General features: G+C 40.2%; 1 protein-coding gene across 1 annotated transcript; it reads left to right on the top strand.

Moving 5' to 3' along the window:
- Positions 1 to 311: 311 nt before the first annotated feature.
- Positions 312 to 2,629, top strand: LOC108672351 (otolin-1-like; the record flags this gene model as incomplete). The annotated part of the gene is made up of 2 exons (XM_018159997.1): positions 312 to 376; positions 1,974 to 2,629. Coding segments are annotated over exons 1-2 (721 nt in total), but the record flags the coding sequence as incomplete, so codon positions are not given.
- Positions 2,630 to 16,406: the final 13,777 nt, after the last annotated feature.

Genomic DNA, 16,406 nt, shown 5'->3' with positions numbered 1-16,406 from the left:
GACCTAGACATGGGCCTGTAGACGGGAGAGAAGACGGTATGTGACTGACAGTAGACCTAGACAGGGGCCTGTAGACGGGAGAGAAGACGGTATGTGACTGACAGTAGACCTAGACATGGGCCTGTAGACGGGAGAGAAGACGGTATGTGACTGACAGTAGAACTAGACATGGGCTGTAGACGGGAGAGAAGACGGTATGTGACTGACAGTAGACCTAGACGGGAGAGAAAACGGTATGTGACTGACAGTAGAACTAGACATGGGCTGTAGACGGGAGAGAAGACGGTATGTGACTGACAGGAGACCTAGACATGGGCTGTAGACGGGAGAGAAGACGGTATGTGACTGACAGTAGACCTAGACGGGAGAGAAGAGGGTATGTGACTGACAGTAGACCTAGACAGGAGAGAAGAGGCTATGTGACTGACAGTAGACCTATAGACGGGAGAGAAGACGGTATGTAACTGACAGTAGACCTGGACATGGGCTGTAGACGGGAAAGTAGACAGTATGTGACTGACAGGCTGACGTTGAGTACTTGTTAATAAAAATTATATATTAAAAATAACTGGTTTATATTTTTCAAATAGTGACAGTCTATGAAATCCAAAGCATGAGCTAAGTGCAGACGTAGCACTGACACACCTTTTTGCAGGACCAAACTGAGTCAAGATGGAAAATAGAAGTCCAAAACCTGGATCACGATTTACATATTGTCTCACTCATTTCTTCTTCTGTCATTTCTTCAGTCGTCTGAGACAGGATGACCAACAGAAGTTCAAAAAGTAGATCGCGATTTGGACAACGTCTCACTAATTTCTTCTTCTGTCATTTCTTCAGTCGTAGAAAGAGGGTGAGGCTGTGAGTGGCTGACAAGAATGTGATCGTCGTCAGAAGTCAAGAGATAACGTGAGTGGCTGACGAGGATAAAATTAGATGAGTAACGAGATGGACAAACAATTGTAACGGCAGGCGACAGCCATATAGTAACATATGGATACTATATGTTACTACTATAGATATAGTATAGTAAGATATATATATATAAACTTGTAATATCATTCAAATAGTGACGCAATTTCTGCAAATTTCACTCNACAGTAGATGTAGACGGGAGAGAAGAGGGTATGTGACTGACAGTAGACCTAGACATGGACCTGTATAGACGGGAAAGTAGACAGTATGTGACTGACAGGCTGACGTTGAGTACTTGTTAATAAAAATTATATATTAATAATAACTGGTTTATATTTTCCAAATAGTGACAGTCTATGAAACCAAAGAAATGAGCATAGTGCAGACGTAGCACTGATACATTTTTCTGCAGGACCAAACTGAGTCAAGATGGAAAATAGAAGTCCAAAACCTGGATCACGATTTAGACATTGTCTCACTCATTTCTTTTTCTGTCATTTCTTCAGTCGTAGAGAGAGGGAGGGGCTGTGAGTGGCTGACAAGAATGTGATCGTCATCAGAAGTCAAGAGATAACGTGAGTGGCTGACGAGGATAAAATTAGATGAGTAACGAGATGGACAAACAATTGTAACGGCAGGCGACAGCCATATAGTAACATATGGATACTATATGTTACTACTATAGATATAGTATAGTAAGATATATATATATAAACTTGTAATATCATTCAAATAGTGACGCAATTTCTGCAAATTTCACTCACTGATAGCCCTCATTCTGGGCTGTCCCACACCAGGGCGAAAGTGCATCTTTATGCGGACAGAGATTCACTGATGTCTCTGAGTGCGGAATTGATTTTTTGAGAAAATTTGGCAATGCACGGGGATATATATTTGTAAAACAATACCAGGATATGAGATTACCGATTTAATACCCGCAGCACCGAAATTATTTCCCCTGAAAACTTTTTGAACATGGAATTTTGGAATTGTTAAAATTGTACCTGGATTTTTTTCAGTTGTTCAAATATTTATTTCACAAAAATTACTGTATCCAGAGAGTGGGATGATGCTGCTTGTTCCCTTGTGGAGTGGGCGTCTTATTTTTTGAGGTCTGGACACAGAGGGAAGGAGGGACACAGAGAAAAGGAGGGACACAGAGGGGAGGAGGGACACAGAGGGGAGGAGGGACACAGAGGGAAGGAGGGACACAGAGAAAAGGAGGGACACAGAGGGGAGGAGGGACACAGAGGGGAGGAGGGACACAGAGGGAAGGAGGGACACAGAGAAAAGGAGGGACACAGAGGGGAGGAGGGACACAGAGGGGAGGAGGGACACAGAGGGAAGGAGGGACACAGAGAAAAGGAGGGACACAGAGGGGAGGAGGGACACAGAGGGGAGGAGGGACACAGAGGGAAGGAGGGACACAGAGAAAAGGAGGGACACAGAGGGGAGGAGGGACACAGAGGGGAGGAGGGACACAGAGGGAAGGAGGGACACAGAGAAAAGGAGGGACACAGAGGGGAGGAGGGACACAGAGGGGAGGAGGGACACAGAGGGAAGGAGGGACACAGAGAAAAGGAGGGACACAGAGGGGAGGAGGGACACAGAGGGGAGGAGGGACACAGAGGGAAGGAGGGACACAGAGAAAAGGAGGGACACAGAGGGGAGGAGGGACACAGAGGGGAGGAGGGACACAGAGGGAAGGAGGGNTGTATAAGATGTTCTCGAGTATAAGTTTGTATAAGATGTTCTCGAGTATAAGTTTGTATAAGATGTTCTCGAGTATAAGTTTGTATAAGATGTTCTCGAGTATAACCTGCCAGGTAAATAACGTTAATTAATCAATGTTTCAACGAAATTAACTTGTTTCAACGGTTGTTTCCTTTCCAACAGAAGCATACATGGAGTGCAACATTATTACTCTTTTTTTAAATTAATCAATGTTTTTTCAACGTCATTTGCCAGGCTGAAACGTACTCGGAGCGGCTGAAACAATTACGGGAGCTAAAGCATTTATTAATGGTTCACCAGAGAGAAATGTCAGATTGGCAGATCATTTCAACAGTGAAATGAAAAATGATGTAGATCAAAAACTCTTTCTTCTCCAAATCGACAATGAACATTGTACGAGCTACGAGACTGCAGTGGAAATCTATCTTAAAACAGTACTTAATCAGCTCGAAGGTAAAATCAATGATACGATGTGATGGTTCCAGAATAATTTATATATAACGAAAAACAATTGTTAAACTCCAGTTGCAATAGTTTGAAAGATCGGTGTATTTTATTATCATATGATTTTGAATGCATATCGGGAGAATAATGATATTGCCTGCACACTTTACATATTATAAATTTGGGTAATTTACTTTTTTATTGAATGATTGCTTCTTTCCGTTCATTGATCACATTACGCATTCTTCAAAGTGTTATTTAAAAAAAATATGATCAGTACTCAGTGCAGTGAGTGACAGAGAGCGCATTTTCTCGTCGTGAAGTCACGGACGGACGGACGGACAGACATGACGAGCAGAATAGCGCCTTTTTCCATAACTGAGAAAATGCGCTAATATGTGAAAATGAAGCACAATAGAGTCTTTTTAGAGCATTTTTTCATGTATGAAAAAATGCGCTATTGTGCTCATCATGTCGGTCTGTCTGTCCGTCCGTCTGTCTGTCTGTCCGTCCGTGACTTCACGTTTTCGTTGACGAGAAAATGCGCTAATAAGGGGTAATTATTCTAAACAAGTCGCTGGTGAGTGTGTGGTTTTGTCATGGCAGCAGACCTCATGCAGAAGCTATGTTTTGCCTCCCTCACATACTAACCTAAGTCTTCTTCATTTTTGGTGGAACACCTTTTTTTCGTTCCAAAAAACATGGAAACCGGATTAAGAACGACTAAAGTGCGGACTTTTTCGTGACGCGGTGACTTAGGTAAGCGTAGCTCGAGGATTAATATAAGCTCTGTTAATAATATCGTTCATTTGAAGGATTAACTGCTAGCCCTGGGGGGCTCAAGGGAGCTGGTATCAGCAACGTTATTCCAGTGCAGGAATTAAGCGTTTGAATAGGAACCTCGGACACAAAGGATCGTCCCACAAAATTGCAATTTTCTCTTCCTAAATTAACTGAGCTTTACAAATAATAAATGGATTATAAGCTGCTGTGTGTGTTGGATGTCCAGCATACCGTCACAGTGAATAGATTTATATGAGTGTTTTCTGAATTAATGAGAATCGAAGCTTTTTAGTGCATTTTCTCATTTATGGAAAAAAATGCACTATTGTGCTCGCCATGTCCGTCCGTCTGTCCGTCTGTGACTTCACGTTTTCGTCGACGAGAAAATGCGCCCTCTGTCACTCACTGCAGTGAGTACTGAGTTATATTTTTTAAGTACTTTTCTCAGCACCACAAATGCAATAAGAAAACCTTGCGGGTGTTGACGTTTTCTAGTAATTTCTTGCAAAAAAATATAATTTCTTCCTTATAACGTATTGCTTCCTACAAATTACATCTATTTTTATTGCTTACATCGAAATTCCCGTGCAATGAATATTTCGAAGCAATAGGCGTCAGTCTGGCGAGCACATTGGCCTGGAGAAATTGATAGCCAAACCTAAAACGGTCCCAAGCTAATTTTTTACAGAACAAGAGTCGTTAGTTGTACATCAGTTGTAACTGATGTACAACTAGCGACTCCTGTTAGTTGTACATCAGTTGTAACTGGCAGGGTGAACATCAGTTGTAAATTGCAGGGTGTACATCAGTTGCATTCATTAACTGACAGTGGTATATCAGTTGTAACGGGCAGTGGTACATCAGTTGTATTCATTAACTGGCAGTGGTACATCAGTTGTATTCATTAACTGGCAGTGGTACATCAGTTGTATTCATTATCTCGCAGTGGTACATCAGTTGCATTCATTAACTGGCGGTGGGACATCAGTTGTATTAATAAGGAGTATTCATTAATTGAATACCAGTTTGCAGCGATAAACATCACGTATCCATCCTTTATAACATTAAAATTATTAACAATTTGCACATACATGAGTGAGTTACCAAGTTTTCAGCAAAGGAATATAACACAATCATATATATATATGAGGTGGATTCACTGTGCATTTTTGAAACTTTTACTATATATGCAACTCCAAGAATGCACTTAGAATCCACTTCATTAGCCCCGACGTAGCTCCGTCTTGTCGAGGCATCAAGCAGCTTAATAGTCAGGAATAATAGCAGCTAACAAACTGGATGAATTGAGCCAGAAACGACACGGAGTTAGGGAACGAACAAGCTAAGGAGTCGAAAATCCTGTGCTTGAATAGCTAAGAAGTTGGAGAATTTGAGCTGGAACAGTTAAGGAGTCGGAGAACCTGAACTAGAACAGCTAAGGATTCGGAGAACCAGAACTGCAACAGCTAAGGATTCGGAGAACCTGAGCTGGAACAGCTAAGGAGGCGGAGAACCTGAACTTGAACAGCTAAGGAGTCGAAGAATTTCAGCCGGAACAGCTAAGGAGGCGGAGATCTTGAGCTAGAACAGCTAAGGAGTCGGAGAACCTGAACTAGAACAGCTAAGGAGTCGCAGATCTTGAACTAGAACAGCTAAGGAGTCGGAGATCTTGAGCTAGAACAGCTAAGGAGTCGGAGATCTTGAGCTAGAACAGCTAAGGACTCGGAGATCTTGAGCTAGAACAGCTAAGGACTCGGAGATCTTGAGCTAGAACAGCTAAGGACTCGGAGATCCTGAGCTGGAACAGCTAAGTAGTCGGAGATCCTGAACTAGAACAGCTAAGGAGCCGGAGATCCTGAACTAGAACAGCTAAGGAGTCGGAGATCCTGAACTAGAACAGCTAAGGAGTCGGAGATCCTGAACTAGAACAGCTAAGGAGTTGGAGATCCTGAACTAGAACAGCTATGGAGTCGGAGATCCTGAACTAGAACAGCTAAGGAGTCGGAGATCCTGAACTAGAACAGCTAAGGATTCAGAGATCCTGAGCTGAAACAGCTAAGGAGTCGGAGATCCTGAGCTGGAACAGCTAAGGATTCAGAGATCCTGAGCTGAAACAGCTAAGGAGTCAGAGAACCTGAGCTGGAACAGCTAAGGAGACGGAGAATTTGAGCTGGAACAGCTAAGGAGTCGGAGAACCTCAGCTGGAACAGCTAAGGAGTCGGAGAACCAGAGCTGAAACAGCTAAGGAGTCGGAGAACCTGAGCCGGAACAGCTAAGGAGTCAGAGAACCTGAGCTGGAACAGCTGAGGAGTCGGAGAATTTGAACTGGAACAGCTAAGGGCGAATGACTTCGAGCGTGGGTATAATCAAGTGACCGCGGAGTGTCACTGTCGTAACAAATGCAAATTAATGCTTGAATGAGAGCACACATGTGGAATTAGTGTGAGGTTCTTGCTGATTAGAGTGACAGATGTGATCTACAGAGACAGGTTAGAGATTACAGAGACAGGTTTGATATTACAGAGATAGGTTTGAGATGACAGAGACAGGTTTGAGATACAGAGACAGGTTTGAGATTACAGAGACAGATGTGATCTACAGAGACAGGTTTGAGATACAGAGACAGGTTTGATATTACAGAGACAGGTTTGAGATTACAGAGACAGATGTGATCTACAGAGACAGGTTTGAGATTACAGAGACAGGTTTGATATTACAGAGACAGGTTTGAGATTACAGAGACATGTTTGAGATTACAGAAACAGGTTTGAGATTACAGAGAGAGGTTTGAGAGTAAAGAGAAATGTTAGAGATTACAGAAAAAGAAGATAATAGAAAATGAGAAACTGATCAAATTCAACGAGTGTCTAGCAGAAAAAAATCCTAATATAGAAAGAGATAGTAATGCATTAAATATTTTGAGCGCAATAAAAACTATTGGTCGTACATATTATTCGTAAACCCTTTTCTCACGCATACAAGAAGCGTTCGTAAATCAATTTTTTCACAAAAGTCATGTAACATGTACAGTCAATAGGGAAACTTAATGCGGGAAAACCAGCACAGGGTTTCCAGATGGGTCCACTTTGGGACAAATTCCACGATTTATTTTTTTTTTCAATAGCGTTAGCCTTTAAAAATTTATGATAGCGGTTGATAATTATTGTATTGTACCTAGTACAAAGTAAAGTAAAGTTTAGTTGTGCACCGCGACTTACAAATTTACTAGAAAATATTGGATTGTGGGCCATTTTTGGACTTTGTCCCGCGGACTTTTGGCCATCTGTCAACCCTGTAAACCATGCCACACCCACTGACCTGCCACCAATGACGTCACCAATGACGTCACCGCAGCCGCTGCTACCAGCAGCGCCATGGCGCTCGTTCCCTTGATGCTCGCTCACTCTAGGTCGTAAAGCTCAGAGTTCATTGCCAACACCAAAGAACACATATTAACTTTTCTTTCAGAGAACACTGAGGAACGATACAGATGTGTAGGCCTTGAGGTTCTAATAGTTCACATAACATGAACACACATTTTTCTGACATGAAACCGTACCATGTTTGTAAGTTTAACCGCTGTCTGGTAGACAAAGAAAGATTAATCACTTTATTGTTATTATTACTAATATTTACATGTAATTATATAACCATTTCATACAGTAAATGACTTCAACGGAAGATTAAGCAATAATTCTGTTGATGGAACCACGGGGTTGATAACGTATGAACAAGGAGCTTTATGCGTGTAGAAAAAGAAAATAGTGAGTTCAGAATTTTCTTAAACATCTTTTAATTTGAACAAACCGTGACTACAGACACCCTGCCTGCTAATGCAAGGCTCGCTACATTACAGACTCCCTTTCTGCAGATATCGAAGAAACGCTCATTACAGAATTGCTGTCTGCTGCTGCAAGGCTCGCTACATTACAGACTCCCTGTCTGCAGATATCGAAGAAACGCTCATTACAGAATTGCTGTCTGCTGCTGCAAGGCTCGCTACATTACAGACTCCCTGTCTGCAGATATCGAAGAAACGCTCATTACAGAATTGCTGTCTGCTGCTGCAAGGCTCGCTACATTACAGACTCCCTGTCTGCAGATATCGAAGAAACGCTCATTACAGAATTGCTGTCTGCTGCTGCAAGGCTCGCTACATTACAGACTCCCTGTCTGCAGATATCGAAGAAACGCTCATTACAGAATTGCTGTCTGCTGCTGCAAGGCTCGCTACATTACAGACTCCCTGTCTGCAGATATCGAAGAAACGCTCATTACAGAATTGCTGTCNAACACATTAACACTTCAGGAACACATTAACACTTCAGGAACACATTAACACTTCAGGAACACATTAACACTTCAGGAACACATTAACACTTCAGAAACACATTAACACTTCAGGAACACATTAACACTTCAGAAACACATTAACACTTCAGGAACACATTAACACTTCCGAGCCCGGGCTTTTCCATCGTATTTCTGAGACACGGAAACTATCGGCCTCTCTGACGGAGCTCGGAGCTACCGCTGCGATTCACCTCTTCTCATCACTGCCGCAGCGGCACTGAACGCGGCAGGTTTATGTAGGTCTGTAAATTGATCGGATGCCAGTGAGGGATAAATGGTTTAGGATAAATGTTATGTCGAGAATTTAAGGCAAGAATTGTCGATATTCATGATGTTGGTGGCGTTCTAAAGGTCAACAGATGAACCTAATATTCAACACAGCATTTACATCCAAAGAATACAGAAATTTTGTCTAAGTAGCGATGAACTTTTTGGTCAAAGTGTGAGTCATTCTGATCCAGTTTGATTTGGATAAGTGCGTAACAGTGCAAGTAGTGGGTTACTATATAGACATTATAGCCTCATTACTTTTTCCTAATTGTACCCTAGATAACATGTCACCGGGAAAGGTTGTTTCCAACATAAACATGCATGGAGTGAAAGCCATGTGATGAATGATATTTATACGTCGCCTTCTCACCCATTCCAGATTGTAGTTTTTGCTTAGTATTCGGTAGTTAGACATAGAACACATACGCAATAATAGAAGTCAGAAGTAGAAGTTTGAATTACTTAAAATATGAATGCGGAATATTAGCGTCGGTTGAATAATATGTCTAATACATTGCCTAACTTAATGAATGCCTATTCATTAAATTATAGAATTACTTAATGAACAGGCATGCAAAATATTGGTATCGGTTGAATAATATCGAGCTCAGGACAACACAATGACGAGAAATAGCTAACCCATAAGTCCAGAGCTGGGCAGCGCTACTTTGAAATGTAGCGGCCGCTACCGCTACCGCTACATGCTCTAAATGTAGCGGGTGCTACCGCTACCGCTACACCCACTAGATTGTAGCGAGCGCTACTGCTACCACTACTGAAAATGTAGCTGCCGCTAGTAGCGGTCGCTATGCATGTAGCGCGCTACTGCCCACCTCATCCCATAACAGCTTCATGATAACAGCCTCATGATAACAGCTTCATAATAACAGCTTCATGATAACAGCTTCATGATAACAGCTTCATGATAACAGCTTCATGATAACAGCTTCATAATAACAGCTTCATGATAACAGCTTCACGATAACAGCTCACCAATCAGTACGATGCGCCCAGAACAACTCACACAATCAGCGCGTCCAAGATAATGAATGAGGCGCCAATAATAACCGAGCATTCTTGATACAATGGCATTAAGAACGGCAACAACCCGAAAATATTAGTCCTCCCAGAACAGCGCATCTCTGAAATAACAGTCCTCTCAGAACAGCAGCATCTCTGAAATAACAGTCCTCTCAGAACAGCAGCATCTCTGAAATAACAGTCCTCTCAGAACAGCAGCATCTCTGAAATAACAGTCCTCACAGAACAGCAGCATCTCTGAAATAACAGTCCTCACAGAACAGCAGCATCTCTGAAATAACAGTCCTCGCAGAACAGCGTATCTCTGAAACAACAGTCCTCGCAGAACAACAGCATCTCTGAAATAACAGTCCTCACAGAACAGCCTATCTCTGAAATAACAGTCCTCGCAGAACAGCAGCATCTCTGAAATAACAGTCATCACAGAACAGCGTATCTCTGAAATAAGAGTCCTCGCAGAAGAGCAGCATCTCTGAAATAACAGTCCTCACAGAACAGGGCATCTCTGAACTAACAGTCCTCACAGAACAGCGTATCTCTTAAATAACAGTCCTCCCAGAACAGCAGCATCTCTGAAATAACAGTCCTCCCAGAACAGCAGCATACCCTAAAATAACAGTCCTCCCAGAACAGCGCATCTCTGAAATAACAGTCCTCCCAGAACAGCAGCATCTCTGAAATAACAGTCCTCCCAGAACAGCAGCATCTCTGAAATAACAGCCCTCCCAGAACAGCGCATCTCTGAAACAACAGTCCTACCAGAACAGCAGCATCTCTGAAATAACAGTCCTCCTAGAACAGCGCATCTCTGAAATAACAGTCCTCCCAGAACAGCAGCATCCCTGAAATAACAGTCCTCCCAGAACAACGCATCTCTGAAATAAAAGTCCTCCCAGTACAGCAGCATCTCTGAAAAAACAGTCCTCTCAGAACAGCGCATCTCTGAAATAACAGTCCTCCCAGAGCAGCAGCATCTCTGAAATAGCAGTCCTCCCAGAACAGCGCATCTCTGAAATAACAGTCCTCCCAGAACAGCAGCATCCCTGAAATAACAGTCCTCCCAGAACAGCAGCAACCCTAAAATAACAGTCCTCCCAGAACAGCGCATCTCTGAAATAACAGTCCTCCCAGAACAGCAGCAACCCTAAAATAACAGTCCTCCCAGAACAGCAGCATCTCTGAAATAACAGTCCTCCCAGAACAGCGCATCTCTGAAATAACAGTCCTCCCAGAACAGCAGCATCCCTGAAATGACAGTCCTCCCAGAACAGCAGCATCCCTGAAATGACAGTCCTCCCAGAACAGCGCATCTCTGAAATAACAGTCCTCCCAGAACAGCAGCATCCCTGAAATGACAGTCCTCCCAGAACAGCAGCATCCCTGAAATGACAGTCCTCTCAGAACNGGCGAGCATGTTCACTGGCTATTTGCCATCCCCGTCACGAAATCAACATTAGAAACCCTGTCTCTTATACACATCTAGATGTGTATAAGAGACAGGTGCCATCCGCTGGGTTTTTGAGTTCATTCCGAGTTTATTTTGGGTTCAGTTTGAGTCTTCACTGTTTCCTTTACCACGTTTTACCGTAGCCACTTGTGCCTTCGTTACCAATAAAGTGTCAGAAGTCCTCCAAGCTCACTTCCCTGCACGGTTAAAGTTTGATTGTCTGACTGGCGCTGAAGTAAGAGCGGCAGGTATAGCCGTCGCGCTTACAACCGGACCATGCCCCACTGCGCCACTATGAGCTTGTTACGCTATAGTTTGGGAGGATGGAAGTGTGGCGAAAATGAACTCCTGAAGCCTGAATAAACTTCATTTTATTAGCAACATTTGTGAGCTGTGGAAAATTTGTAGAAAAAACAATATTCCTGATTAAGGTGCCAGCAAATTTGTAAAAATATATACTTAAGGCTTCGGACTTGCGGGACTTCATCAAGGAATCAAGGCGCTCTATGAACTGCAAAAAGCTTTAAGCGGTACGGAAATATAATGCATAAAATTTAATTACATAAATTAATAAAATAGAGAAAGAAACGATTTAATAATGAGGCATGCTGTCAAAAATCAATTGCGAAAAAACGTTGGATGTGATGGATGAGAAATTATTCAAATCGAACAGAAACAAGGAATATAAAATGGCTCAACATTCCGCTTGTGAATACGAATTATGCATATAATATAGAGGCAAGAACTTTTCAGGCAAACGATCTTGAACAAAACTCAGCACTGTATTTGTTCTTTAGAAAATCATAGCATTGTTAGCTTGCACAAGCGTCGCTTACACTAAATGAAAATAATTTGAATTTAGCGCTGAATTCAGCGGCAAAACAGCGCTGAATTCAGCATCCTTACAGCGTCGAGTTCAGCGATCAAACAGCGCCTAGTTCAACGGTCCAACAGCACCGAGTTCAACGGTGCGGCGTCAACACTGAGTATTAAACAGTCATCGAGCCAACTGGAACACAGAGACTGAGAATCAAACTGGGCTGAAATATTCTGAGCGTTCAAAGTTAAATAAAAAACTGTTGAAATTAGCGCAACATTACTGGCACGACGCCCGTGCAGCTCCAGCCCCGAACAAATAGTTTCGGCAAATTAGTTTTAACATCTGCAGCAGTGGCAGTAATATAATTTAAATTAAAATGGCTGATGCTGTCGATAGCCACGAAATAATTTTAGTTTGGTTTGAAAGTTTGTTATTAAAGTAATCCACAGCAAACGATCAGAACAAAAATTAAATGTTTGGTGGAGGCCAACTGAGGATATTGGTGACCTAATTTCGACAAAGACCGCCTCGTCATTTCGCAGAATAATATTATATCACATATTTATTAAAATAAATATTATTTTAAGCGACCCAATAACGAAATAACACTGTAAAATGAACGGGAACACATAAAAACGCACAATTATTACGATATCTAGCAAAATTATTACGAAATCTAACAAAATTATTACGATATCTAGTAAAAGTATTACGAATTCTCTGTATCCAGCGATAACATTAACAGTTATCACGATACCGTGCACAATAAACTAAATAATAACAAATCAAACATATGCTAACACGAAGCTCTAATACAAAATGAACAGTTATCACGATAACTTGCACGATAAACTAAGCAATAAGTTAATAAAAAATCAAACAGACTGACATGGAGCTCTAATCCAAAATAAACAGTTATCACGATAACTTGCACAATAAACTAAGCAAGAACAAATCAAACATAAGCTAACACGGGGCTCTAATACAAAATTAACAGTTATCACGATAACTTGCACAATAAACTAAGCAATAACAAATCAAACAGACTGACATGGAGCTCTAATCCAAAATTAACAGTTATCACGATAACTTGCACGATAAACTAAGCAATAAGTTAATAACAAATCAAACAGACTGACATGGAGCTCTAATCCAAAATAAACAGTTATCACGATAACTTGCACAATAAACTGAGCAAGAACAAATCAAACATAAGCTAACACGGAGCTCTAATACAAAAGTAACAGTTATCACGATACCGTGCACAATAAACTAAGCAAGAACAGAGGCTAACACGAAGCTCTAATACAAAATTAACAGTTATTACGATACCGTGCACAATAAACTAAGCAAGAACTAATCAAACATAAGCTAACACGAAGCTCTAATACAAAACTAACAGTTATCAGGATATCGTGCACAATAAACTAAGCAATAACAAATCAAACATAAGCTAACACGAAGCTCTAATACAAAACTAACAGTTATCAGGATATCGTGCACAATAAACTAAGCAATAACAAATCAAACATAAGCTAACACGAAGCTCTAATACAAAATTAACAGTTATCACGATACCGTGCACAATAAACTAAGCAAGAACAAATCAAACATAAGCTAACACGGAGCTCTAATCTTGACACCAGCCAAGCATGGCAGGACATCGCGTGACCCGCGCCCCACGCGCCGGCGCTCGGTCACTGCATGCGACATCCCTAACAAAATTTAGAGTCGCCCCAGCTTCTGGTATTTCAAATCAGAAGCTGACGCGTCTGTAAATTTTCACTGGGAAATTGCAGCTTCGAAATGAAACAATCGCCGAATCTCAAACTAAAGTAATTTCATTAGTTATTATTGGGTTGAAGACTCGTACTAAAGTACTCTCTTTTGTTGTTATAGGGTTGAAGACTCGAACTAATGTAATTTCTTTTGTTATTATTGGGTTGAAAACTAGAACTAAAGAAATTTCTTTTGTTATTATAGGGTTGAAAACTAGAACTAAAGTAATTTCTTTTCAGGAGTCGCCTCTTACAAACTTACCAACAATATTTAGCAAGCAACAGCATCGTGCATCAGTTCGCCCAATTGAGGGCGGATGAACGATAATCAGAGGCGGCGATCCATCGTGGCCTGGGACTGCTATGTCCCAAACAAGTACCAAGATTATCAAGGTTATTATTGCGTTGAAAACTAGAACTAAAGTAATTTCTTTTGTTATTATTGGGTTGAAAACTAGAACTAATGTAATTTCCTCTGTTATTATTGGGTTGAAAACTAGAACTAGAGTAATTTCCTTTGTTATTATTGGTTGAAAACTTGAACTAAAATAATTTCTTTTATAATTATTTTGTTGAAGACTTGAACTAAACTCTTAAGTAATTTCTTTTGTCATTATTGGGTTGAAGACTCGAACTGAAGTAATTTCTTTTGTTATTATTGGGTAGAAAACTCGAACTAAAGTAATTTCTTTTGTAATTATTTTGTTGAAGACTTGAACTGAAGTAATTTCTATTGTTATTATTGGGTTAAAAACTCGATTTGACGGAGCCGTGATAGATTCCTGAAGGATGCGTACCTTTCAAGTCCGATGACCTCATGAGAGAATTCGTGAGTCTCAGGCTGCAGGATTAAAAGGGACAACGGCTACTTATAGGATATTGAATATCACGCTAAATTTATATGTTTATTTTCCAGGCCAACGATATTTAGGTAGCAATAACAGGCAGCAAGTCGCTCTTACTAACTTACCAACAATATTTAGGTAGCAATAACAAGCAGTAAGTAACTTAACAGTGTACGTCGTATTCAGCTGCCAGACTCAGTTACTTGGAATTATTGTTCAACGTTCAGTAACAAGCCACAGTGATTACCTTACCTACCTAGTTATTACCTAGTTATTACCTAGTTATTACCTAGTTATTACCTAGTTATTACCTAGTTATTACCTAGTTATTACCTAGTTATTACCTAGTTATTACCTAGTTATTACCTAGTTATTACCTAGTTATTACCTAGTTATTACCTAGTTATTACCTAGTTATTACCTAGTTATTACCTAGTTATTACCTAGTTATTACCTAGTTATTACCTAGTTATTACCTAGTTATTACCTAGTTATTACCTAGTTATTACCTAGTTATTACCTAGTTATTACCTAGTTATTACCTAGTTATTACCTAGTTATTACCTAGTTATTACCTAGTTATTACCTAGTTATTACCTAGTTATTACCTAGTTATTACCTAGTTATTACCTAGTTATTACCTAGTTATTACCTAGTTATTACCTAGTTATTACCTAGTTATTACCTAGTTATTACCTAGTTATTACCTAGTTATTACCTAGTTATTACCTAGTTATTACCTAGTTATTACCTAGTTATTACCTAGTTATTACCTAGTTATTACCTAGTTATTACCTAGTTATTACCTAGTTATTACCTAGTTATTACCTAGTTATTACCTAGTTATTACCTAGTTATTACCTAGTTATTACCTAGTTATTACCTAGTTATTACCTAGTTATTACCTAGTTATTACCTAGTTATTACCTAGTTATTACCTAGTTATTACCTAGTTATTACCTAGTTATTACCTAGTTATTACCTAGTTATTACCTAGTTATTACCTAGTTATTACCTAGTTATTACCTAGTTATTACCTAGTTATTACCTAGTTATTACCTAGTTATTACCTAGTTATTACCTAGTTATTACCTAGTTATTACCTAGTTATTACCTAGTTATTACCTAGTTATTACCTAGTTATTACCTAGTTATTACCTAGTTATTACCTAGTTATTACCTAGTTATTACCTAGTTATTACCTAGTTATTACCTAGTTATTACCTAGTTATTACCTAGTTATTACNCTTTCCCATCGTATTTCTGAGACACGGAAACTATCAGCCTCTCTGACGGAGATCGGAGCCATCGCCGCGATACACCTCCACTTGTCACTGCCGCAGCGGCACTGAACGCAGCAGGTTTATGTAGGTCTGTAAATTGATCGGATGCCAGTGAGGGATAAATTGTTTAGGATAAATGTGATGTCAAGAATTTAAGGCAAGAATGATCGATATTCATGATGTTGGTGGCGTTTTTAAGGTCAACAGATGAACCTAATATTCAACACAGCATGTAAGAGACTCGCTTATATATAAAGAATACAGAGATCTTATTCAAATAACTTTTTGGTCAAAATGTGAGTCATTCTGACCCAGTTTGATTTGGCAACAGTGCGTAACAGTGCATGTAGTGGGTTACTATTTAGACAATATGACTCATTCATTTTCCTAATTGTACCCTAGATAACATGTCACCGGGAAAGGTTGTTTCCAACATAAACATGCATTCCAGGTTGTAGCTTTTTCTTAGTAGGCGATAGTTAGACATAGAACACATACGCAATAATAGAAGTCAAAAGTAGAAGTTTGAATTATACTTAAAATAGGAATGCCGAATATTAGCGTCGGTAGAATAATAAGTCTAATTCATTGCCTAACTTAATTTATGCCTATTCATTAAATTAGAATTACTTAATGAACAGAAACTTTGAACTTGCGCTACTTTGAAATGTAGCGGCCGCTACCGCTACATGC

This window comes from Hyalella azteca, unplaced genomic scaffold, assembly GCF_000764305.2.
Source record: "Hyalella azteca isolate HAZT.00-mixed unplaced genomic scaffold, Hazt_2.0.2 contig11497, whole genome shotgun sequence".
In the NCBI taxonomy this organism is placed as follows: domain Eukaryota; kingdom Metazoa; phylum Arthropoda; class Malacostraca; order Amphipoda; family Hyalellidae; genus Hyalella; species Hyalella azteca.
This window is presented reverse-complemented; position numbering and strand designations above follow the sequence as displayed.